Raw genomic sequence first — 25,417 nt, forward strand, 5'->3', positions numbered from 1 at the left:
CAAAGTCATGGGTCTCTCATCCATTTTGGGTTTATGCGACCCTCAGTTTTTAGACTTCTACTAAACCCAGTTTCCCTGATGCCTACTAAAAATAAGGGAGGGGTTAAGCCTAGACAGGGGATAAGCAAACACAGCCCAACGTTCCCCCACCACCCCCATTTCAGAGTGCAGGTGAAATGCAGAAGTAAGGAACTCATGGGCCAGCTCCAAGACCGCAGAGCTGAACCTCGGACATGAATCACGGTTTGGCTCTGCATGAGCTGGTGTCTCAAAGTTGCACGTGCTCAAACTGAGAAAGAAAGAAGGCGTGGGACTTCCCTCTCACATCGTTTTGGAGGAAGTGAAATCACTCTCCTGCCACACAGATGCATAATTTTGTAGAAAAGTTGCTTTTATCTTTTAAAGACCAAAGTGGAGCTTTTAGATCCAGGTCCTTGAAAGTGGCCATCTGGAGGGTTTATGCGGTTGCCTCTGCAGTTCAGCGCAAGAAATAGTGGAAAAAATTACTGGTGAGCAGAGTAGAGCAGGAACTTTTATAGGTCGTTTCCTCCCACCTGACCACTATGAGCAGCAATTCCTGCTGGTGGCATGCAAATTTAATTTGAGCCGAAATTCCCAACATTTGCACTTCCTCTTTTATTGTTTCTCTGTGAACTGAAAAGAGAACTTCCTTGAGCACAGAAAACATAGGCCCTGACATATGAAAATTCCAGAAATATTTGATTTCTTTTGTTTTTTAAATGTATATTTATTGCTTATTTTTCTGAGTACAAAAATAACAGTTATCTATCCCTGCATTTTAGTAGATTCTCAATAAAAAATTGTCAAAATGAGTAAAAACACGCTCATTACCGAAAACACAACAAACCTAGAAAAAAATAAAAAATTAAATAATTCATAACGCCTACCAACTAGATATAATTGCCATCAATGGGCTGGTCCCCTGATTATGTTTGTACATAGCTGAGGTCATCTTGAATGTATATCACGCTTTTGTCACTTAACATTATGGCTGAAGAATCTTCTTTGTTATTAAAATATTTTGAATATATAATTAGGATGTCTGCTGAATATTTTGTCTTATAGATGAGATATAATTTCACTCTTGTTGGCTCTTTTAGCTATTTTCAATTTTTTGCTACGATAAAAATAAAGAGGAAAACTGTTACCGGCATCCCCCAAAGACAATGGCCAGGTGTTTAGAGATATAGGAACACTTGAATATAGAATTATCTATATTTAATTTGCTTGCATTCTCATTAAATCAGAATGAGGTCTCATCACAATCTATTAAAAAAACAAAAAGCAAAAAGTAAGAAATTGTCAGTAGGTCTCCAAAACAGTAAGAGTTGTCTGATTCTGATGAACTAGCCCTGAAATAGTTTGAAGGGAAGTATGTGGATATTTCAACAGACTTTTTGGAAATATGCAAGGTATTCAACTCTAATTTTTCTCATTCTAGGATCATTCTACTGAGCTATAAACTTATAGCTAAATGATTTACAAATTAACCAGGACATCCTGCATAGAGGCTTGCTTCTCTAGCCAAATATAAAACAGATACTGGTTCATTAATTAATCCCCCTTGAGTGCAAATGAATTCCCCAGATCATGATAACTGAGGCATGAATAGACCCAGAATATGGTATTTCTGGGTTTTCGGAACACCATCAAGGTTTTATGAATAATTAGTGATGCTCTGCCTGTGAAGCTGGGAAACTGGCCTCATTATTTCTGCACACACTTGTCAGCTGCATCAGTGATAATGTGCTATAATACAATTCCTTGAAACCTTTTCAGAATGCATACAGGTTGCCTGTGAATTCAAACGTGATCTTTTCAGGCCCAGCACTCCCTCTGGTTCATGGTATGATTTGGGGAACCATGAGGGTGCAATTGAGAGCTTCCGTGAACTCCTATGGATTCCCTGGGTACCACTCAATGTACGAGTTGTCCCAAAGAGTTGACAGAGCTGGGCTTCAGTTAAGCCTGGTTCTCGATCAATGGCCTAGAAACACTGTTCTAAATCGTGCAGTTTCCTACACTGATTTAGGATTAGCACACAAAAGCAAAGTCATGAAATTTTCTTCTCCTAATGATATAACAAATGAGCTGTTGCCTTAGAAAACTTGAATCATGAAGAGCTACATTCATTTTGATGCACCTATGCTGGTTACACGTACTTAACAATGGAATGAAACAATGAAAGGTATAGGCACCAACTTATTGCCAACTCCTACACACAGGAAAAGGAAACTAGTATTGAAGTCCCAGGAGAGAGGAGGTAGGGAAAATTTGAAATATCAAGAGTGAACCAAAAAAAAGCAAAATCCAAGCTTTCTTTCAAAGCCAGAAATCTCACATGGAGTTAAGAGTAAAGCATGGGGTTGTACTTTTTCTAAGTGTCCACTACTGCTGCAGAGTAGCCAGCTCAGGGCTGAAGGAAGTAGGGAACCTCTGGGAAGTTCAGGATTATGGATATGGGGCTGCATTCGCATATGTAGTAGAATACAATGTTCTTCAACACATCGATGGACCTTCGTATTCCAACTGACTCTCATTTCCCCATTTGTGATTAGACTAGCCTAAAGAGGAACCAGTGGCTTTAGAACTGCTGAACTTTTTGTTTCAGCAACGACTTTCTTTCCAAGCAGTTCAGTCAGCACAGAGCTCGCTGGCTGTTGCTGAGGACTGACGTGACAGGCTGGGGCTGTCTGAGCCATGAACGGCTTCAGGGGTGCCATCCTTATCTGGGCAGTGGCAGTGTGGGCTAAAATGGACACATCTCTGGGAGAGGCAGCTGAGGCTGGATTTCAAAAATGCAAGAATGCCTTAAAACTACCTGTTCTGGAAGTCCTACCAGGAGGTGGCTGGGATAATCTTCGGAATGTGGACATGGGACGGGTGATGGACCTGACGTACACCCACTGCAAGACCACAGAGGATGGACAGTACATTGTCCCTGACGAGATCTTCACCATTCCCCAGAAACAGAGCAACCTGGAGATGAACTCAAAAATCCTTGAGTCCTGGGTCAATTACCAGAGCACCACCTCTTACTCCATCAACACGGAGCTCTCTCTTTTTTCCAAAGTCAATGGCAAGTTCTCACCTGAGTTCCAGAGGATAAAGAGCCTCCAGGTGAAGGATCAAGCTGTGACTACCCAGGTTCAGCTAAGAAACCTGGTCTACACGGTCAAAATCAACCCAGATGCAGAACTAAGCTGGGGGTTTAAAAAGGAGCTCATGGACATCTCTGAACGTCTGGAGAACAACCAGACACGGATGGCCACCTACTTGGCGGAACTCCTGGTCCTCAACTATGGTACCCATGTCATCACCAGTGTGGATGCGGGCGCTGTTCTCATTCAGGAGGACCACATCAGATCCTCCTTCCTCCAGGACAGCCAGAGCAGCCACAGTGCTGTGACTTCATCTGCTGGAATCACCTTCCTAAACATCGTGAACTTCAAACTTGAGGAGAGCTACACCTCCCAGAATGACTTCACCAAGAACTACCTCTCCAACCGAACCAACTCCAGGGTGCAAAGCATCGGAGGGCTCCCTTTTTACCCAGGCATCACCCTCCAGGCCTGGCAGCAGGGCATCACCAACCACCTGGTGGCCGTGGACCGTGCTGGCCTGCCTCTGCATTTCTTCATCAACCCCGACAGGCTGCCTGACTTGCCAGGGCCCTTGGTGAAAAAGCTGTCAAAGACGGTGGAGACAGCTGTGAGACGCTATTACACCTTCAACACCTACCCTGGCTGCACAGATCTCAACTCGCCTAACTTCAATTTCCAAGCCAACATGGATGATGGCTCCTGTGAGGGGAAAATGACCAATTTCTCCTTTGGTGGAGTTTATCAGCAATGCACCCAGCTCTCAGGGAATGAGTTTGTCCAACTCTGCCAAAACTTGGAGCAGAAGAATCCACTCACAGGTGATTTCTCCTGCCCTTCTGGCTACTCCCCCATCCACCTGCTGACCCAGACCCATGAGGAGGGTTACAACCGCCTGGAGTGTTCACAGAAGTGCACTCTTCTCATTTTCTGCAAGACGGTGTGTGAAGATGTGTTCCGGGTGGCCAAGGCTGAGTTTAGGGCTTTTTGGTGTGTGGCCAGTGGCCAAGTGTCAGAAAACTCAGGGCTACTTTTTGGGGGCCTCTTCAGCAGTAAGAGCATCAACCCTTTGACAAACGCACAGTCGTGTCCAGCTGGCTATTTTCCCTTGAGACTTTTTGAGAACCTCAAGATATGTGCCTCGCAGGACTACGAGTTGGGATTCCAGTTTTCGGTCCCTTTTGGCGGGTTCTTTAGCTGTGTGGTCGGGAACCCCTTGGTGGATCCTGCCATATCTGGAGATTTAGGGGTGCCTTCTCTAAAAAAGTGTCCGGGGGGTTTCAGCCAACACCTAGCCCTCATCAGTGATGGGTGCCAAGTATCTTATTGTGTCAAGTCTGGGCTTTTTACAGGAGGGTTTCTACCTCCTGCCAGGCTTCCACCTTACACCCGACCACCCCTCATGAGTCAGGCTGCCACCAACACTGTCATGGTGACAAATACTGAGACTGCCAGCTCCTGGATTAAAGATCCCCAGACGCACCGGTGGAAGCTGGGAGAGCCGCTGGAGCTTCGCAGGGCCATGAAGGTCATCCATGGGGATGGCAGTGGCCTGTCTGGAGGAGCAGCAGCTGGGGTCACACTGGGGGTCACCACCGTCCTGGCAGCTGTCATCGCCCTGGCCATCTACGGCACCCGGAAGTACAAGAAGAGGGGCTACCAGGCAGTCCAGGATGAGAGGCAGAGTTTGGTTCCAGGTGCTGCAGTGACTGGAGACGCCCTTGACCAAGGGCAGGAGCAGAGTCCAGCCTAGGTCCTCCCTGGAAACAGATGGTCTCATCTCCAGCCAGCCCATCAAGTGTGTCTTTCATTTTCCTTTCTTCACGTCTGCCTTCCTAAGTATTGGCATGGCAAGTGCAACCAAAAGCAGGTACAACTTTGTGACTTTCTCAGGTCTCTGGGCTAAGAAATGAACAGAGCTACGTGGACCAGGTTGGGGGAAGGGTTGAATAGTGGTGGTGATTTTTTTTTTTTCTTAAGCAAACGTCATCCTAGGGCCTAAAACATGAGGGTGGTGTCTTTACTCTATGTGCCTCATCAAGTATCTTCACCTGAATGCTTATGTGTATAAGGAAGCAAGGGAGGATGTTAACATTTGAATTCAGAGATGATGCATTTAATCGGAGGTCAGCCATGGACTCCAATTCATGAGCTGTAAGACTTCCTTCCGTTAAGGGTTACCCTCCCACTATTTTGTGTTTATTTAAAGCTGTCTGGATTTCATGCTCCTAGAGGCGGACAAAGCCCCCAGAAGTCCTGGTTGGCTACTGCTTTTCAGCTCTGCAGGCTCCTGTTGATGGCATGTTTCATTTCCTCTGGGTCATCCCCACCACGGCATCTGAACAGAAAGAGGGTGCCTGTACCAAGCACACGTTTTCCAACTTCTCCACAATCCAGACTTACATAGACCAGGCCACCCTTGGACTTCAGGCCAGTGTCACAAAGTCCTCAGGAAATATTTTCAGATATAAACTTCAATTAAAACGTCAAGGGAGAAGAGATGATTGGGAGACGAGGAGTGAATGAAGGAAGGATGAAAGCTGGAAAAGATTCTAGGGCTCATGGGGAATTGGAATTCTTACCCACAGCCAACTCCCTGGTTTCATCCTCTTAACTCGTCAGAAATGGGGCCAAGAAAGGAGCTGCAGGTTTGGATAGATCAAGCATTATCACTGCATGTTCTGTTACCAAGGCGCAATCCCTTACTCTTCCAGGGATGGCCATCCCTCTTCCCATCCCCCATCATAGGCACCCCACGCCCCAACACACACGCACACACACATACACACCCCACATTCCAACAAGAAGACTTTTTCTGGGGTAGGAGACAAGGAAAAATACAAGAAGTCAAGGAAACCCATACCTGAGTATCAGCTCCTCCCTAAGACATAAAAAGAGCAGAAAACAATTATTACCTTGTCTTTATTTTTTTTTTCCCAGCAGAAAGGAGGCTTACATGATCAAAGCAATGTTTTTAAATGAAACAAAAAAGGCATCCAACGTCATTTGTGGTCCATTTATTACAGTGCCAGGCTGACTTTCCTGGGCCATCTAGAAGGATGCATGATTGTTCCTTGACATATGAGGCTTTGACCAATTTAAGTAACAGTCTCACCTAGTTGTAATTATTAGGGTGAGCCTATTAGTGTTCTTCCTCAATTTTTTTTTAAGTTACATATTTCTTGGTGTTCCCTTGTGGGATCTGGCATTGTGACTGCACAGCTTGGGTTACTGCTGTGGCAGGGGTTCGATCCCTGGCCCAGGAACTTCCATATGCCATAGGCACAGCCAAAGAAGTTATACATTTATTCACCAAGTCAAATGTCATCAGTGAGTCGTCTTTAATGAAGGAGAATTTGTCCTTTCCTCATTAATATTTGAGATCAAAAATGTTATACCAGGTCCTCCTTCAGAGGAGCTTGAAGGGTGCCAGCCTGTGAGAATTTGGGAGAGGATTATCTGCCACTCTGATACAGAGAAGTGAGTTACAGAACTGGAGCCCTGCCTTCAGCTAGGGACTCTGGTCTCTACCTCCTCTACCCCTGCTTCTGAAGCATTAAAAAGCTCTCCTAAACTTCTGGGCGTTCTGTGGGTATGTTTCAGCCAGGCTAACCCCTTTCCTGCCAATACAGACTTCTCCATGAATTCTCTGAAGGTTACTGAGTCAGAGAGACAAAGTACAGCCAGAGGCTCCCAGCCTTTTAATGCACTAACTACCCATTGCAACCAAAGGTTCCTCACAAACTTACATTTCTAAACAATGCTGTACATGAATATGCATTAAAACCTGTACTCAAAGAACATTGTCCGACTGTTCATCCACAGAAAATCAGAACATGGGGGTCTGTGGTTTACATTCATCAAGTCACTTTACAAAGTCAGAACCCAGGTGGGGGGGGTTCTCAGGCTCTGCTTTTCCAGTCCTGTTTTCCTGACTGGCCAGCTTAGGGGGCCGTCTGTGGAAAGACGAACCCAGGCTTTCAAGGAACACTACACTCTATGGGCTGTCAGAAATAGAGACACATGTGGATGACAGAGGTGGCTGTGCAATGGCATTTTATTTTTGTGTTCTCATTGGTATCAGGAGAATCAATACTAAACTTGTATTTGAAAAACCACCACCTGTAAACAATTTGAACATACATGATGTTGTAGTTGGGTGAAGGGAACTTTAAGAAGCAAATGTTCGTGGAGTTTAAGAGGTCCTTCCCCACAGTTTCACTTCCTCACTTCCCCTCGTGATCTGTGTCTGCAGAGGAACAAGAAGTCAAGCCTGGGTTATTTGGCCAAAGATGTGGGTAGCAGAGCTGTGACAAAAATTAGAAAAGGACTCCCCCATTCAGTGGAAGGGCTTGCAGTTGCTGACAGACCCGGGGAGGTACCCCAAATACCTCACACGTAGGTGCTCTGGTCTGCAGAAAGCAGATGGAAAAAAAAAACCAAAACGGCAATTTGTGGTTGTTCACTTGCCATTTATTGTTCTGCACATACACGTCATGAGCACCAGGTGGCGATGTCCTCTCACAGAGCAACACCAAGGACTTCACACCAGTTACAAGGATTTACAATAGGACCTTTGCCTGCCCTCTCCCAGAACCGACCCCTCCCCCCTCCCCATCAATGCCAGTGACCACAGGCAAGAGGACAGGGCCCTTTCTTGTACCACACGGGACCTTTCCCCAATCCTCTCATGCCCACAACAGTGCAATACCAGGACCAGTACTTTTGACTGAATATAAAACCACAGAGAAGTCCAAGCTTTACAAAAGGGGGAGAGGGGGATGAAAACACAAAGGCACACGCAAATACATGTACACGATTTATCTTTTAAGGGATGAGCATATAACAAGGTTTGTCTCCAATCCCATGTGTCCTCCCTGGAGACTCAGGAAGGGAGAAACTAGGCTGCTGGTGCTAAGACGATGAAAGGAAAGGCATGGAATTCCCTGCACCTGCATGGGGCAGGGAACACAGCAGGGCTTCCAGTGGGAGAACCTCCCGAGTCAAAGTGATGGATACACAGGGCCTCTGCTGGCGGGGTTCTCACGGAACCCGAGACTGTACCTTTCCAGATTGGCACGGGACAGGGCAAAGGGATGCCCTCACCCCCTTGCCTGGCACAGTGTTAGAAAGGAAATGCAAAAATTCCTTCTGCCCAGAATGTCCCACAAGAGCAGCATGAGGATGAGGTAGCCCCTGCTGGGCATCCTCAGAGAGGAAGAGACGTGGGGCACAGACACCGTCAGCATCCTGGAGGGGAACGCTTAAGGTGAGAAGACGACTCTGAAAGTGGTATTGCCCCCGGCACACCATCTGCCCCCAGTATCCTCTTCCTTCTGCTCTCAGGAATCCCCTTCTCCACCCACACCTTCTTCTACCCGGGGAAATCATGTTCCCCCACCCAGCTCCAGGGAAATCAGCCTTTCCCACCACCCACTGCTGTTGTCAAAGCATTTTCTTTCCCTACCTCCTACCACACAGCTCTCTGCCCACCAACCCTCAATCTGCACCGCCCCCCTCTGGCAATGGGTGAGGAGCCCAGTGGGCACTTGACAGGGATGCTGAATGAAGGTGGGGATGGTACCAGGCTCATAATGAGGCTCACCTCTGGCACAAGGTAGCCCGGCAAAGGGCACACACGTGACGTTAAACCTGCAGGGATGTCTCTTCCACTGAGTTCAGATGTTTCCTTCCTAACTGTGGCAGGAAACTGCCCCAAGTTCATGGTGCGCTGAACTTGGGACCTATCCTGGGTCGGCGGGTGAGATAAAGGACTGGTGGGAGAGACTGGAATTAAAACGACAGGAACAATTCCTCCTGCCGGAGCTCCCTCTGCTGGAGGCAAGTAATGTCCCTACAGCCATCTGGACAAGGAGGAAGGGCTCAACACCAGCCTGCCCCAGGGGCTGGGGGCAGTGGGGACTCAGATGAATCCCCTGGCCACGCTATCGTCAAAATAGCTGCCGGCCTAAGAGCAAGCAGCTCAGAGCCCGCTCTCAAAAGAGCTTGGCTTCCACTTCTCACTTAAGTACCATTTTTGAAGGTTCTTTTGTTTCCATTTTTCTAGCATTGAAAACCTTCCAAATACTACGAAATATATATGCATATATATACGTCAACCCCCCCAAACATGAGGTATATAAATTCAACTTAGTATCCAGAGGAACTTCCCCCAAACACATAGTTCAAAGAACCCACTTTCAAAGGGGAGGTGGGTTTCCCTTCTTGATTCCCCTTCTCTCCCCGCCGACACCCAATTCCTTCCTGAATGGGAGCTGAAGGGAATGTTGGGGAGATCAACAGGTCTTGGGACACAACCCAGATGCAGGTGGGACTGCACCCTGATGTCGTCCCAACCCTGCTGGGCATGAGCTGGAGTCTCCCTCACGCTCTGGGGCAGCCTGTGATGGAGGAGGGAGATGGGGGGCCCAGCACCACCTCTGGGCTCTGATCAGCAAATGACCAGGGATGCAGACTGAGGCCTTCAGTGCAATACTGGATGGAAGCTGGCTCAGAGCCCATCATCTTTTTGCTTTTGTGTTTGGCTGCACTGGCGACGTGCAGAAGTTCCCGGGCCAGGGATCGAACTCACACCACAGCGTTGACAACACAGGATCCTTAACCCACTGAACCACTAGGGAACCCCCTCAGATTCCCTTCGTGAAAGATTCATACCCAGGGGTCAGTGCAACCCTCACCTAACACATCTCCCCAAGCACAGTTCTGCCTCCGTCTGGGTCCAAGTTTACTATGGGATGGGTTGGCGAAGGGTGAGGCACGTCAGGGGACCATGGCCTGCCCATCCCATCCCCATCAGAACCGGGCTCGGACATCTTGCAAGACAGAGTGTGAGAACATAACGGGGCTCTCTACCAACCCGGCCCATTGGTGTGCACACACACACACACACACACACACACATGCATGCGCACACACACATATGCACGTACAGAGATGGCACAGAGCCCACCCTGGGCTCCACTCACAGTGACTTGATGAAACTCATGGAATCTTCGAGCTGGTCTGGGATGAGCCTGGAAAGAAGGCTGTGGGTCCCTGTCCCTGAGGACGGCCAAGATGCTAAGTGGGATGCAGGCTCTGGTCTGATTAGAGAGGGGCTGGAGACATCGTGGGGTTGTGCCCCACAGAGGAATCCCGGAGTCCGCCCCTCCGCACAAGAGAACCAGATGCCCTCTGGACAGGCCAAAGGTGTGAGGAGGGAGGGAGGGAGGGCCCAGAGACGTCAGGACAATGACAAAAGCCGGGTCTGTTCCCGGAAGCCTGTGCCTCCCTGACCCTCTCGGCAAGAAGTGCTTCCTGGCTCTACACCAAGGCATCCATTTCTGATGTCACAGCAGTTCCCGATTCACCCCCTGGCCCCCCTAGTCTTGCACAGTGAGCGCTCCTCGCCTCCAGGGGAGGAGAGAAAAGCGAGGACTCCGCTCTCAAAGCGGAAGCAGCAAGAAGCCAATGGAGGCATGACCCTCAGGCTTCACAAGGCCAGGGTATGGGGTGCCCACCCCCTAAGTGTGCTGGCTGTGCCCTTACTGAGGGAGCTGAGGGGGGCTCTGGCCGACCCAGCACCAAAAACGCCGTGGGAACAGACCACGGATGGCGCTCATCCCGCGTCCCTTTGGTGTTGGATGAAGTTTGTGAATGACATCGCTCCTCACTCTGGGCTCCCCTCTGGGGCTGGGAGGGGTGGGGGTGAAGACAAGACCAGAGGCGGGACGAGGGAGTCGGGAGGGCCCGGCACCGGCTTGCGCCCTGACTCTCCCCACTTCCTGCTTGGTGGTCCCCATGGTGCCGCCTCCCAGGCCCAAGGCCCCTCCAGCTCAGTCCTTCTCCTGGGCGGCACTGTCCTCCGAAATGCCCTGGGCAGCCAGTTCAGCCAGCACATTATCCAGGTAATTGGCATCTGGGTAGCCGTGACCAGTGAGATTAGAGCCAAACTCCGTCTTGTGATGGACCTCATTCCAGATGACGGTGTCTGACTCGCCCGTGGTGCTGGAGGTCCCGATGGCAAAGATGAGGCGGCGATCCCAGGCCACAAGCAGCAGCCTCAGGACCTAAGACAGAAGGCGGGAGATCAGAGGCAGGCAGCCAGCGCGGCTCAAAGGCCATCCCTGGGACAGTAGAGAGTCCTCCCAGGAGTCCTGGCCCTTCCTGCATCGTGATGCCCTACGCGGCACCGTGAGTAGAAAAGGATGTGGAAGTGGAGTCAGGGACCGGCAAGTTAAGTCCTGACTCTGTCACCGTCTAACGATGTGACCCTGAACCAGTCAAATCACCGCTCGGAGCTTTCACTTCCTTATAAAATGGCAATGGTACAGGTTACCTCTAAAGGTCGTGAGCCTCTTAGAGGGCACTCCAGCAAAAGTACTTTTGCCGTAGTGCCTGGCTCCTCTAAACAGATGTTAGGGACCCGCGTCATAGCTGCGTGTTAAAAGCGATGATCTAAGAATTCAAGGCACTTCCCACCTGAGGTTTTCTGAGCCGTGTCCTCCACCACCGCCACCACCGAAACATTAATTTACCCACAGCTAAAGGTGTGGACTGTTTCTCCGGGGACATGGTGGAAGTGCTTTGACCTCTTTCAGGCTATTTCATATGTATTTTTCCCATCTGGCACTCATGGCCACCCTTTGGGGCAGGTCTGGCAGGTACTATTATCGTCTCAATTTTACATTACCATCTCTACTTTATAGGTGAGGCTCAGAGAAGTGTCAGGGCTTGCTGAATATTCTTTTTTTTTTCCTTTTCTTTTTCTTTTTACGGCCACACCTGCAGCATATGGAAGGTCCCAGGCTAGGAGTCGAATCTGAGCTGCAGCTGCCGGCCCACGCCACAGCCACAGCAATGCCAGATCCAAGCCACATCTGCGACCTATGTCGCAACGCCAGATCCTTAAACCACGGAGCGAGGCCGAGGATTGAACTTGTATCCTCGCAGAGACTATGTCAGGTTCTTAATCTGCGAGGCCACAATGGGAACTCTGCTGCAGAATGTTCTAATTCAGCTACATTAAAAAAAAAAAAATCTTTGTTGACGAAGACACACATCCAATACCCTGACCAGCATGAAGAAGGCACCCGGTAAAAATGCACTGGGTTCAAAACTGAACTGCTATAAACACGGCGTGGGCTGGAGGTGGGGAATGCTAATAGGAAGAGTAATAAGAATAGATGACATGGAAACTAAGAGCTACCAATTCCTGAGTGTTTACTTACTTACTAAGGGCCAGGGACTGGCTCTTGTAATGGTCACTGAGTAAGACAGTGTGCTCAGTACTCCTTCTCTGCAGAAAAGGAAACAGGCTCAGAAGACAAAAGACTTGCCTTGGTCATACAACTAGTACATGCTGGGAGAGGGGGTGTCTTGACTTCAGGACTGTCTCCTTTGGCAGTCCCTGGTCTCAGTCATTCCTCTGTTGACCCTCAGGTGGCCATCAGTATAGATTTCATATAGGAGGCTCCTTCTGACCTGAGTCTCAGAGATAGGGGAGCATTCGAGGTATAGTAATAGAGAAGGACGTATAGACATCGTAAATACATATCATCCTGGGAGTGGCCGTAAAAAGTTAAAATTGCCGCCATCACGTTGGGCTTTTTGTTTGTTTTTGTTTTTATTTTTTTGTTGATGCAGAAGTTCCAGGGCCAGGGATTCAACCCACGTCACAGCAATGACCCAAGCCATAGCGGTGGAAACGCCAGATCCTAAATCTGCTGAGCCATCAGGGAACTCCACTTTTTTTTTTTTTCCCCTCTCCTCTGGGTATTTTACAAACGCTACCTGCATTTAATTCTTCAAATTCCTGCCCACACAGAAATGACCAGCACTCTTTGATAGATTAGGACACTGAGACTTAACTAAACTGTTATGTCAGTTCCCACATCTGGCAGTCCCTGGTCTCAGTCATTCCTCTGTTGACCCTCAGGTGGCCCTGCCTCTGCTCACCTTTCCTAGGTCCCAGAAAATCAAGGGCAAGCCAGGCCAGGAGCTGATGCACCACCTACAGGGAGGCCCCTTAGGTCTCATGGAAAAAGATGTGGCTCTAGTCTGTCATGGGGCAGGAAACAGTCTGGAACAATAAGAAAATCAATCACATCCTGAAGAGGCCGTAAAGGCAGGATTTGAACTCAGGCTGGTCTGGCTCCAAAGCCCACGCTCTTATTATCTTGCTCTGCAAAGGAGCCCACGGCTAGGGTCTGGGAACTGCAGACGTGAAGGATGTGGGTGAAAAATCAGTAGAGGGACCACTCAGACCCACGCTGTAGTAGGTCCTGGACAACAAGCTGAGAAGATTGTCAAGAAGGAAGGGAAAGCCGTCCTAACAATTTTATGTTGTTTTCTCTCACTTTATTTCTTTTCAGCGGAGGCGCCTAATGGTAGAAACAGGGTTTGAGGATGACTATTCCACTGACACATAACCAGATTGGCAGTGGCAGGATGAGAAAAGGATTCCAGTGGTTTAGCGGACAGTGCAGGGGGGGACGTGGTGGTCTAGAGCCAGAGTCCAAGACGGTTCCTGTGTCCAGTTTGGGTCTCCGGAGTTATGGGCACATCATTAACATAAAGAGGAAGGCCAGGCAGATGAGCCACCTGGGCAAGAAGATTCCAGTTTTCACAGCAGGACTCGATGGCCAAGATGTTTAGCCAGCAGTTGGGACCGTGGATCCAGGGCTTAGATGTAGGAACCTTGTCGTTCAGGGCAACCAGGTATCAGGACTGGCCTTGAGACCTTCTCTGGGGACATTGCACTGGGCACCTCTTCAGGATGTGATTGATTTTCTTATTGTTCCAGACTGTTTCCTGCCCCATGACAGACTAGAGCCACATCTTTTTCCATGAGACCTAAGGGGCCTCCCTGTAGGTGGTGCATCAGCTCCTGGCCTGGCTTGCCCTTGATTTTCTGGGACCTAGGAAAGGTGAGCAGAAGTGACATGTGTCTAGGACCAGCTTTAATGGGACTGTACACTTCTGCTTGGACTCTCTCTTGGTCCTCTGCCCCGTTCCATGGGGCGGGGATGGACCATAGAAGGGCTGCTTCTTCAACCTGGATTACAGAATAGGAAGCCACATGAAAGCTGACTCCCAGCAGCAACCAAGCCACAGCCACTAACAGGCAAAGTGTATGAGAAATAAACACTGATTGAAGGAAGCCACTGAGATCTGTTTGTTACGCAGCATGATTTAGGGAAAGCTAACAAAGACACACCTCTTGTCCAACAAAGCAACAGTTTGTTTGTTTGTCTGTTTGTTTGTTTTTTCCCTTTTGAGATGTGAGAAGATTTCAAAAAAAATCCAATGATCTTCTGGCCTTATCCACAGGAAAATGAGCATGAAATTCTAATTCTACTTTTAGAGTTCAGAGAACCACTGACACTTTACCAGGAACTGCTAGGAATGCAGAAACCCAGTGACTTTTCCCTCTGCTCTTTGGGGAAAAGTCAAAGGATTCATAAAAAAAAATAAGTAAACAAATAAAAGCCCACAAATTAAGATCCCTGTCCCAAAGCTGTGCTTCGTAAGCTTTAATGCACTGTCAGATCCCCTGGGATCTTGTTAAAGTGAAGTCAGTTCTAAGGTTCTGCATTTATGTTAAGCGCCTAGGTATTGCCTCTGGTGCTGTCCCAGGATCTGCCCTTAAGCAGCAAAGTCCTAGAGGAAGGATGCTAAAATAGATGACTTATTGCTGGTAAAACCTAGGAAAGCAAAAAGTCAAAAGCCCAGCCTCCATCACCCTGTAAAAATGAAATTCGAATCACACCCACCCTTACCTCTAGTACACTCAAATATGACTTGGTTACATCTAGAGTGGAGAGGGACCCAGTTCCCTTTCGCATCACAGGGAGCAAATTTGGGGCCCTAACAGAGAAGCACATTCCCAACCCTACACTTCTTACCTTTCTCCCTTTCTCGCTGTCTGGAAGGTAACAGTGTCGTGGGAAGCCTCGGGCACTGAAACTTTTCCCAGGATTTGGGTGTTCCGGCCCCTGAAAACAGGGAAAAAAAAAAAAAAAAAAAAGAACAAACGATATTTTTCCAAATGTTTCAGGCCAACATCAAAAAGTCCACACACAGTGAATGCTGGAGTGGGTGTGGCAAAAAGGTAACCCTCCTACACTGTTGGTGGGAATGTAAATTGGTATAACCGCTATGGAGAACAGTAGGGAGTTTCCTTAAAAAAACTGAAATTAGAATTACCACATGATCCAGCAATCCCACTCCTGGGCATCTATCCAGAGAAAGCCGTAATTCGAAAAGATACATGTACCCCAATGTTCACTGCAGCACTATTTACAATACCCAAGACAAGGAAGCAACCAAAATGTCCATCCACAGAGTAATAGATAGAGAAGATGTGGTGCATATATACAATGGAATATTACCCAGCCATTAAAAAGAACAAAATAACGCCACTTGTAACGACATGGATGGACCTAGAGATTATAATACTAAGTGAACGAGTCAGACAGAAAAATATCATCTGATATTTCTTATATGTGGAACATAAAAAGATGATACAAATGAATTTATTTACAAAACAGAAACAGATTCACAGGCTTTGAAAACAAACTTATGCTTACCAAGGGGGAAAGGTCGGGCGAGGGATAAATTAGGAATTTGGAATAACAGATACACATTGCTATAGACAGAATAGATTTCAACAAGGCCTACTGTATAGCACAGGGAACTCTACTCAGTCTCCTGCAATAACTTATATGGGAAAAGACTCTGAAAAAGAATGGGTGTATGTGTATGTATAACTGAATCACCTTGCTCTACCCTAAAACTAATACAACCTTGCAAATCAATGCTACTCCAATGCAAAATAAAAATTAAAAAAAAAAAAAAAACCACCCCAAACTCAAAATATATCAGATGGGGTGGGGGTGGGGTGTGCAGCTGGGAGTGAGTCAAATAAGGATGACAAGAATGATGGCTGAAGAGTCTAGAAGGGAACAGAACCAAACAGCAGGGGGTATAGTGGTTTGACATATGCATTCTGGAATCCTTGGACCTGGACCTGGACCTGGACTGGGAGCTGCCACCTCCCAGCTATGTTATCCAGAGCTGCCCTCTCTTGGGGAGTTAATTCCCCATTCCTTAAATGAGGAAGATGAGGGCTTCTCACTTGTGGGAGGAAGAGGAATGTTAGGTGAGCTTGGTGCCTGCTACACACACGCAGGAACTCAGGAGCTGTTTATCCTTCTCCTCCTCCTCCTCATCTGTTTCCGGCTCTTTTGTTTTTTACAAAAGAGGAAAATTGCAGCCCCAGAGGTTAAACGACTTCCGTAATGTTAATGGCTTTGCCGAAACTTAAGCCCAGGTTTCCTGAAGCCCACACCAGACTTGTTAACCTCTAAACTACTCAGAATAACACCCGTGCTGCTGAGCGCTGAGCCAAGAGCCGTCCATTTAGAATTATCTGAATGATTCTTGGGGATTTTCTCCTTTGTCCTTCTGGGTGTTGGTCTGTTTTCTTGTTTAACAATATGTATCAAAACACTCACGACACAAAAATCTTATAATATTTCATGATGTCATCACCAAATACCTCTATTTAAGCAAGTCATCTCAGGCCACCAGGTGGGAAAGAAACTGAAGCAGAAGAAGAATGTAGCCCCAAAGCAGGGTTCAGAATGGTCTACAGGCCTTTTTTTTTTTCCTTTTTAGGGCCACACTTGCGACATACGGAAGTTTCCAGGCTAGGGGTCCAATCCGAGCTGCAGCTGCCTACGCCACAGCCACAGCAATGCAGGATCCGAGCCGCATCTGTGACCTACACCACAGTTCACAGCAACGCTGGATCCTTAACCCACTGAACAAGGCTAGGGATCGAACCTGTATCCTCAGGGCTACTAGTTGGTTTCATTACCACCGAGCCACAATAGGAACTCCTACAGGCCTATTTGAAAAGCTCATGAAAAGTGAGGGGTTTCCTCCCAGTAGCAGGACACATATTTTCCCCTACACACAAATGTTTTTCTATCATTTCTGAGCATCCCTGCCCCCCTTTGTTTGTGAAACCCTATTTTAAAATCCCTTCCAGAGGAAGCCAATACAATATTAAGAATTCCACGCAGTTGCTGGCTCAAGCTCTCACACGGTAGATCAGTAAATGTATCCTGGCTGAATAAATGGACGAGCGAGTGAATGACAAAACTGCAAGAACGCATAGATTTTCCATTTTCTCTTATCAGGCATGCCAGTTCCAAAATGGTTTAAAAACTATGTGATCTAAAAAATGTTTTTTGGGGTTTTTTTTAATAGCATGGGTCAGGACCATTTACCATGTTGCCAACCGAATGGTATGATAGGTGCAATGGGGTCTCAAAGAAGGAAAGATCAGGGGGCTGGAAAGAGGTAACAACGTCTTCTGGGAGACACAGGACCTGATGGTTCTGAATCTCATATTCACACAAAATCACATTTACAATGTGCTCACGGCCACGGCTGTTTCTAAGCCAGGCTGTCCAACCAAAGACCGATTCTGATCACGGCCCTGCCTGCTCCTCTCCTGCCTGGGATTTGTCCGTTGTGCAGCCAACACAGATGCCTGTCTGGCACCGGCCCAGCAAGGCTGTGTGCTCTCCGCACGCTGCGAAGCTGAGCAGTCACGACTCTGCCTATAGCCCCACTTAGAGTTTTTCCCCCAGAGAATCATTCTCTGCAGTGAAGGCAGAGCGTAAAGGCTCTCGGGCCTCATCAAAGCCCAAGCCTGTGTGGTCCCTGCAGTCTCCAGGGATGGTCGTGGTACTGAGGATCCTGCTACTGCATCTTGGGGAAGGTCTGCGGAGGGGCTGTAAGGACAGTGCCCAGATGCATTGCCTTTGACACAAGCTCGGGTTTTCCTGGAGCAGCCAGGGCACGAACAGGGGCAGCAGGTGGGCACCACCAATCCCTAGTGCAGGCTCTCTGTCCTTGCTCCTGGAGCCTGGGAAGAAAAGAGCCTCCTCTGAAGCAGTTGCCCCATCAGATCTTTGCCTACTTCTGTCTGTTCTACTTCCTATCAAGGCCACTGGCTGCTTCTCAGGACTCCCATATGTTCCTTCATGGCCCTATCATTGTCCCCGGCAGCCGTAGAATCATTCCAGAAGTCTCTCTTGCTCCCACGTCGAAACCCTATCTCCTTTGTCCAGGCCTCGTTTCCAGAAGCTGAATGTTTGCAGTGCTGCCTCCTAATTGGTCTATCAGGTCAGCCCTCACTCTTTGGCCAGACTGGCTTCCTCAAGCATAATTCCATTCACACAAGTTTCCATCAGCCTAACCACATGCCCAACAACCTTTAGGTACCCTCCCCAGCCTGGCGCGGAAAGTCCACAGCCCTCGCCCTGGTGTTCAAGGCTGTCCCTGACCTGGCGACGACCTTCCTTCCCTGCCTGATCTTCCACATCCTTCAGGCTCCCTCTCCCCCAACCCCCCTCCCCAACTTTGGCAAATCTTATTCCCAATTAAACTCTTTGTAATGGGCCCTCACAGGCCCACTTTCTCTCCTCTGCAACTCTGCTGTGTCCAACTAAAAATACATTCCTCCATTTCTTCACGTCTTACCTCTACTAGGGAGCCCCCCTGCCCCAGAAAGTCTCCTCTGACCCTCCCAGACAGACAGAGCCCCTCTTCCTTACCATGGCAAGCAAGATACTCATGAATGATGGGGACCAGCTACCGAGCATCTTGGTCCTGTGCCTGGGACCCAACGCACGCAGACAAACACGACTCCCCATTTTTACAAAACCCTTGCACATTGGGTTCCAGGCTGTGCAGATAAAGAAATGGTCAAGACCTGTAAAAGGTCAAGAGGTCAAGGTCCCAAATTCCCAGCTCAGGAGGAATCAGCCAGGAATTGGAACTCAGGTCCATCAGACTTTGAAGGCCTTGTGTTGCCTTTGTCTACATGGCCTCCCGTGGCTTTTTTTTTTTTTTTTTAATTGAAACCTGGATATTCTGAGTTATCATGTTATGAGACTGGGTCTTATTTAAACTTTTTTTCCGTCTTTTTAGGGCTGCAGCACATGGGGGTTCTCAGGCTAGGGGTCAAATTGGAGCTTCAGCTGCCGGCCTACACCATAGTTCATGGCAACGCCGGATCCTTAACCCACCGATCAAGGCCAGGGATTGAACCCGAGTCCTCATGGAGACTAGTTGGGCTTGTTAACCACTGAGCCACAGTGGGAACTCCCCCACAGCTTCGATCAGTGGTGCACATCCGCTTTTACTCTATAGCTTAGTGATGTATATTTTTCCCTGACTGGTTGGTAAATCCTTCAAAGAAGAACCACATTTTTTATTCAACTATTTTACAGGCTATTACATCTCCTTGTTTTACGCCTTCTTCATCCTACTAGAATGAGGACTTCACGGGAGCTAGGAGTATCTGTTTAGCCACCATTGTTTCTCTAGCACCTGGAACATGCCTGGCCCACAGTCCACATTCGAAAGTGTGTTAAATAAAAGACAAAATGGAAGAAGGCAAAGAGGAAGGAGGAACGGAGAATGAACTAATAAATATTTGTTGAATAAATAAATCCAGTGAGCACCTCAGAATGTTTAGAAAAAGCTTCAATGAGTGAAGGAAGGGACACATTTGTACTTACTGCCAGGAAAATGGTTCAGTTTATTCCTTAGGACTGTTTTTCAAAGAATCAAAAGAGGAAAGAGGCGCCCACAAAAGTCAAGGAATATGTATCAAATTACAAATGCAAATACCGTCTGTTAAAAAAATTCCACCTCTAGAAAATTATTCTAAGGATACACTTCACATGCATGCAAAGTTATTCATTACAGCATTAGTTGTGCAGCAAAAGACTGGAAACAATTCATATGCCCATCAAATGGAGACTGTCGAATATAAATTGTGGTGCATTTATACAAGGGATTATTATGCAAAGCTAAGAAAGAATGAGGAAGTTCTCTCTATACTGACATGGAAAGATCTACAGACCATATTGTTGGTTGAAAATGCAGGGTGCAGAACAATGAGTCTGACATGTCACCCTTTGTGTAAAGATGGGAGGAGTGGATGCAGTCTTTGTTGCAAATGCGCAAAGAAGCCAGGAAGGATACATAAGAAAAAGAGAAGAGTGGTGGTTAATGGGGGAGGGTGAGCCCTGGTGGATGGGAGACCAGAGAGAGACGGGAGATTTTTCAAAGCATAACACTGCTGCTATAGCTCAGTGCTGCAACAAAATACCATCAACAGGGTGGCTTTTGAACTACGGAAATGCATTTTTCATGGTTCTGGAGGCTGGGAAGTTCAAGACCCATGTGTGGGCGGATTCAGGATCTGGTGAGACACCACCACATAAAGTGTTTTGGTTTCATAGGTTCACAGCTGGAGAGGAATATGCCTCAGGATGAATTACAGCTGGAGTCTCACCCTCATCTAACTTAGATGATACTTAGCTAAGACTGGACTTTGATTTAAAAGTGGATGCTGGAACGAGTTAAGACTTTGGGAACCATGGAGTTTCCGTTGGGGCTCGGTGGGTTAAGTACCTGACATAGTGTCTGGGAGGATGTGGGTTCAATCCCTGGCCTGGCTCAGTGGGTTAAGGATCCAGCGTTGCCACATGCTGTGGTGCAGGTCACAGATGCGGCTTAGATCCTGAGTTAGTGTGGCTGTGGCATAGGCCTTCAGCTGCAGCTCCAATTCAACCCCTAACCCAGGAACTTCCATATGCTGCAGGTGTGGCCCTACAAAGAAAAAGAGAAAAAAAGACTTTGGGGACCCATTGGGACAGAATGAATGTATTTTGTGTGCTGGAAAGACATGAATTTGGGGCAGCCCAGGGTGGAATTCTGTGGTTCAAAGTCTGGGTCCCTCCAAAATTAATATGTTGAAAGCTAATCCCCAATGTGATGGTATTAGGAGTTGGGGACCTTTGGTAGGTGATAGGTTATGAAGGTGAAGCTGTAATGAATGGGATTAGTGCCCTTAGAAAAGAGACAACAGAGAGCTCCCTCAGCCCTTCTGTTACATGAAGACACAGGAAGAAGACAGTCTACGAAGCAGACAAGGAATCTGCTGGCCCCTTGAACTTGAACTGCCCAGCCTCCAGAAGAGTGAGAAATAAACTTCTGTTGTTTCAGTCACCCAGTCTGTTCCAGCTGCCTGAGTGGACTAAAAACAAGCATTCATCTGCAAACACTTACACCTAAGATGCAAAAGGCCGGTGGCTAAGGATGAGCTCACCTGGATGCCAGGGGGGATGCTGTAGATGATCCGGATGGTTTTGCAGTCCGGGTGGCCAGGCAGGGAGTGGGGGATGAGGTGGTACTCCATCTTCCCTGGAGGCTGGGTACCTGTCTTCACCCCGTAAATGGTCTTACAGGTTGGACACTGCAAACTCCCATCCTGAAGAGATAGGGCCAGAACAACCAGTGTGGGAAACAGTTTTGGTAATGACCTTCCTTCCCCTCCAACCTCCAAAAAGATAAAGGGCTGTGGTCAGGGGGCAAAACACATCCAAATGAGCAATAGACCTTAATCGCCCCCTGCTGCCTGGCTACCGAGGCCACTGAAAGCTGAAGCTTTTCTCCAAAGTAACAGGAAGAAAATTCCACACCGGCCCCAGGCTCCATGCTAAGGGACACGTGAGAGAGACCCAGTCCTTGAGGAGACCAGGCCTCACCCTGCACGTCGGGGCTCTGTTGCGGTGGGGGTGGGGAGGGGCAGGGAACTCTAGATACGGTGATGTGAGGGGCCCTGGTTTCACAGCAGGACCAGGTAAAGTGTCACCTGGAGGGGTGGGAGGAAAGCCTGGGAAAGAGCCTGGACAGTCAAGCCTATTCCCAGGCATGAAAGAAAGAGAGTGAGCAGAACAGCCTGAGTAGGCAGGGAACAACACGTGTAAAAAGTGCTGTCACGCAGCTGGGAACAGAGCTCTCCAGGACATCCCTATCTCCTCCGGCAAAGACTGGAATCCTCTGTGGGGCTATTTAAGGACATTTCGATTCAAGCTCTACTCATTTAAAGGAACAGCTTGTATTCAGGGCAATGGAGGTTACTCCATGTGATCAAAGGACGGGAATCCAAGGCCAGGTCTCTCTCTCTCTGCTCTGGCCTTCATTTGTTTCATGACCTTGGATGACTCACTCGGTTTTTCTCTGGGCCCTTTTCTCCCCTCTTCTGTGTAAAGAAAATAGAAAATGTGTGCTTCAAAGTATTAGCATAAAAGAGAACAAAGTATGGCCTCTTCAGCATTTTGGAAGCACCATGGAAATAAATGCAAAGGTACTAGACTATTCTTTTTGCTTTTTAGGGCTGCACCCACAGCATATGGAGGTTCCCAGGCTAGGGGTTGAATAGGAGCCACAACTGCTGGCCTACTTTGCCCCAGCAATGCAGAATCCGAGCCGTGTCTTCAACCTACACCGCAGCTCATGGCAACGCCGTCCTTAACCCACTGAGTGAGGCCAGGGATTGAACCTACTACCTCATGGCTCCTAGTTGGATTCATTTCCACTGCACTACAATGGGAACTCCTAGACTATTCTTATATACAGTTATCAAAAAGGCAGGAAATTGATCAGCATCAAGGGCAGGAAAATGAGCATCGTCCACCAATGACTGAGCTCTCTGAGGGAGTTCCCACTGTGGCACAGCGGGTTAAGGATCTGGTGTTGCTGTAGCAACAGTGTAGGTTGCAGCTGTGGCTCAGATTCAAATCCCTGGTCCAGAAACTTTCGTATGCTGTGGCTGTGGTCAAAATAATAATAATAATAGTACTAGTAGTAGTAATAATAATAACAGAGACAGAGAAAGATTCCAATACTGGCACTTTGGGAATTTCAATCACAGGGCTACATTAGGATGAGGGAAAATAAATATGGCCATAATACAAACAAATATCAATTCAAATAGCAATGCTGGTAGCACGCTATAAAGTAGGGATTGTTGTATCTCCACGTTCCAGATGGAAAATGAAATCTCAGGTTGAAAATCTTGCCCAAGGTCATTTGGCCACTAAGCCAGGGTTTGATCTTGGAGCTGCTGTCTCTACTCTTTCCCACAGCAAGAGAAGCACAGAGCAGCCCCTGAAGGCCAGGCCTTTTTTTTTTTTTTTTTTCTGGATGAAGAAGAGGTTGGGGGATATCACCAAAGTCTCTGACTCTGATGCAATCCAAGCTGGGACCGGAGAAACGAGCAGAACTCAAATTCACACAGATGCAGAGTGAGGGTTATTCCAGGCATGGGAGAGAACATGAGAAACGTCAATAGCTTGGAAAACACTCAGGCATCGTAAGGAGAGTTATTCTCTAAGGACACTCACTCCCAGGTTCCTGGAAACCAGCTCGAATGGGGGAAAACCACTCCACTGCCATCAGGGGACAAGACAAAGCATCACAAACAGCTTTCCTCTCCTCCAACAGTGGGGTCCCAAGGGACTACCAGGAATACCTTGACAAACTCTTTAGGGCTTTCGAAGGGGCAGTCAGAGGTGGTTTGAAATTGTCCAAAGAAAGTGAATTATCACTGAACATCACCAGCCCTGGGAGAAGGAAGGGCGATTGGGAAACCCATTCATCCTGGTATGAACGAACACTCCCCGGCGGCCCATCCTCCTGGACCCCACCTCTCAGAACACTCAGGGACAGAAGGCTACACCGCTCAGGCCACCACCCAGTGTGGACACTGGAGGGACTTGGGTAGCACAGCCCAAAAGGAAGGTAAAGAGAGATTTTGCTAACGTAGTAGTTTGGTGGCAAACTGACCCTTCTGAGAACAACCAAGATCATCCCTCCTGCTGCCCTGGGTGCCTCGAATCGCCTGGTGCAACTCCAGTAAGGCCTCTGTGGTCTTCCCCCCACCAGGGCCCGCATGGGCAGCAGCAGCAGCAGCCCTACAGGTTGGCACTAACCTTGTTGCCATTGTTGTACATGGCAACCAGGCAGTAGATGTGGTAGATGTGGCCGCATCTGGACAGTTTTCCCACCAGGTCAGGCTTGACTGTCGGCTGTAGGCTCTTGTAGCCCGAGGGGGCGGTGAGGCGCTCCATACAGATGGTGCAATCCTGGGGGTGGGAGGGGACAGAGCAAAGAAGTCATCCGCTCTCGGGCAGCCTGGGAGGCCAAAGCAGCGGCACTGTGGTTCCCACACGGTCTCAGGGTCCGTTGAGCTGGTACTGCTCACCTTCCAGAAAGCCCCCAAACCAGGGTAGATGTGTCTTTGGGAATTTAAATATAATTTTGTCTTGCTCTGCACAACAGTGGAACTCCTAAAATAACCCCTGGCAGTGGTGTATGTTAATTTAGGCTGGCCGAGAAAATGATAAACTCCTGGGGGGCTGTGAGTGTCCTTCCTTGGTATCCTTCGGTGGCCCGTGGAGGGAACAAACACTTGGCGATAGACCCACTGATAAGCTTTATAAGTGGAGCATTCGTGGGTTGTTGTTGCTGTTTGCTTTTTAGGGCCGCACCAGTGGCATGCGTGAGGTTCCTGGGCGAGGGGTCGAATTGGAGCTGCAGCTGCCTGTCTACGCCACAGCTCACAGCAACTGGGACTAGATACCAGTAGTATCCCCAAAATCACTTCTGGTTGAAAACCACTGATGGACATCAAAACCCTTTTAAAGTCCATTCCCATAGCTTATCATACTGTTTTCCTTTAATTCAGACTTTCCCGTGAAGGCAGTTTAGAATCGGCTCTTCGCTGCACAGGGGAGGTGGGAGGGGTGAAGCTGCAGCTGTCACTCAGGACCACGAACCTGGGAGCCTAGGGGATGCTTGCGGATGACGGAGAAGGTGAACCTTGCCCAGCCGCCCCTGCACTCACCTCGTCTGGTGGATGCCGAACTTTCTGCAGATACTTCTTCAGCACTTCTTCCGGGGTTTTCCCTGTGGGGACACGGTGATCAGTGGGCCACCAAGACAGAGATGAGGGGTCAAAGAGCCTTGTCAAGCTGGACATGCCAGAGAGACGGGAGTTACTAGCCAGGCTCAAAGGCAAGGAATTCATTTCTCAATGGGATGTAAGATGTGAGAGGGAACACGGGGGCAGAAGATGGACAGAGGATGTCTGAGGAGGTGGGAGACACTCACATCTGCCTTTATCTCCTTCAGTCACTTCCTTGACACCCCCTCGCTTATTTTCAACAAATCCACTTTTTCCTTTTTTTGGCCGCACCCCCCGCATGTGAAAGTTCCCGGGCCAGGGATGGAACCCATGCCACAGCAGTGAACCCAGCTGCTGCGGTGACAACGCCAGATCCTTAACCAACTGCGCCACAAGGGAACGCCAACAAATTCACTTTTTAACTGACATAGGTTGAGTGGGTTTCTCTTCCACA

At 48.3% G+C, this 25,417-nt stretch overlaps 2 protein-coding genes across 5 annotated transcripts in view; one reads left to right on the top strand and one right to left on the bottom strand.

Annotated features, from left to right (window-relative positions):
• Positions 1–2,613: 2,613 nt before the first annotated feature.
• On the top strand, positions 2,614–6,920 carry LOC125125129 (macrophage-expressed gene 1 protein). Its single transcript, XM_047775651.1, has one exon. It carries the CDS (start codon positions 2,722–2,724, stop codon positions 4,873–4,875), a length of 2,154 nt encoding a protein of 717 aa, XP_047631607.1. The 5' UTR covers positions 2,614–2,721; the 3' UTR covers positions 4,876–6,920.
• A 653-nt stretch (positions 6,921–7,573) lies between these two features.
• The window catches only part of DTX4 (deltex E3 ubiquitin ligase 4), a 38,177-nt gene continuing 20,333 nt past the window's right edge, over positions 7,574–25,417 (bottom strand). For 2 of the 4 annotated variants that reach the window (XM_047775652.1, XM_047775655.1), the window contains exons 5-9: positions 24,904–24,965; positions 23,990–24,142; positions 21,322–21,483; positions 15,029–15,118; positions 7,574–11,191 (exon numbers count right to left, since the gene is read on the bottom strand). In XM_047775652.1, coding sequence (XP_047631608.1) covers positions 10,958–11,191; positions 15,029–15,118; positions 21,322–21,483; positions 23,990–24,142; positions 24,904–24,965 — 701 coding nt within the window. In that variant the 3' untranslated portion in view covers positions 7,574–10,957. Of the gene's footprint in view, positions 11,192–12,352; positions 12,421–12,852; positions 14,042–15,028; positions 15,119–21,321; positions 21,484–23,989; positions 24,143–24,903; positions 24,966–25,417 lie in introns of those variants that run through there. The other 2 variants (XM_047775654.1, XM_047775653.1) reach the window with 2 other exon arrangements.

Source organism: Phacochoerus africanus, chromosome 4 (assembly GCF_016906955.1).
Source record: "Phacochoerus africanus isolate WHEZ1 chromosome 4, ROS_Pafr_v1, whole genome shotgun sequence".
Lineage (NCBI taxonomy): Eukaryota > Metazoa > Chordata > Mammalia > Artiodactyla > Suidae > Phacochoerus > Phacochoerus africanus.

Excerpts from the sequence above, each read along its gene's own strand:
- LOC125125129 (XM_047775651.1), top strand. The coding sequence starts at position 2,722 with ATGAACGGCTTCAGGGGTGCCATCCTTATCTGGGCAGTGGCAGTGTGG.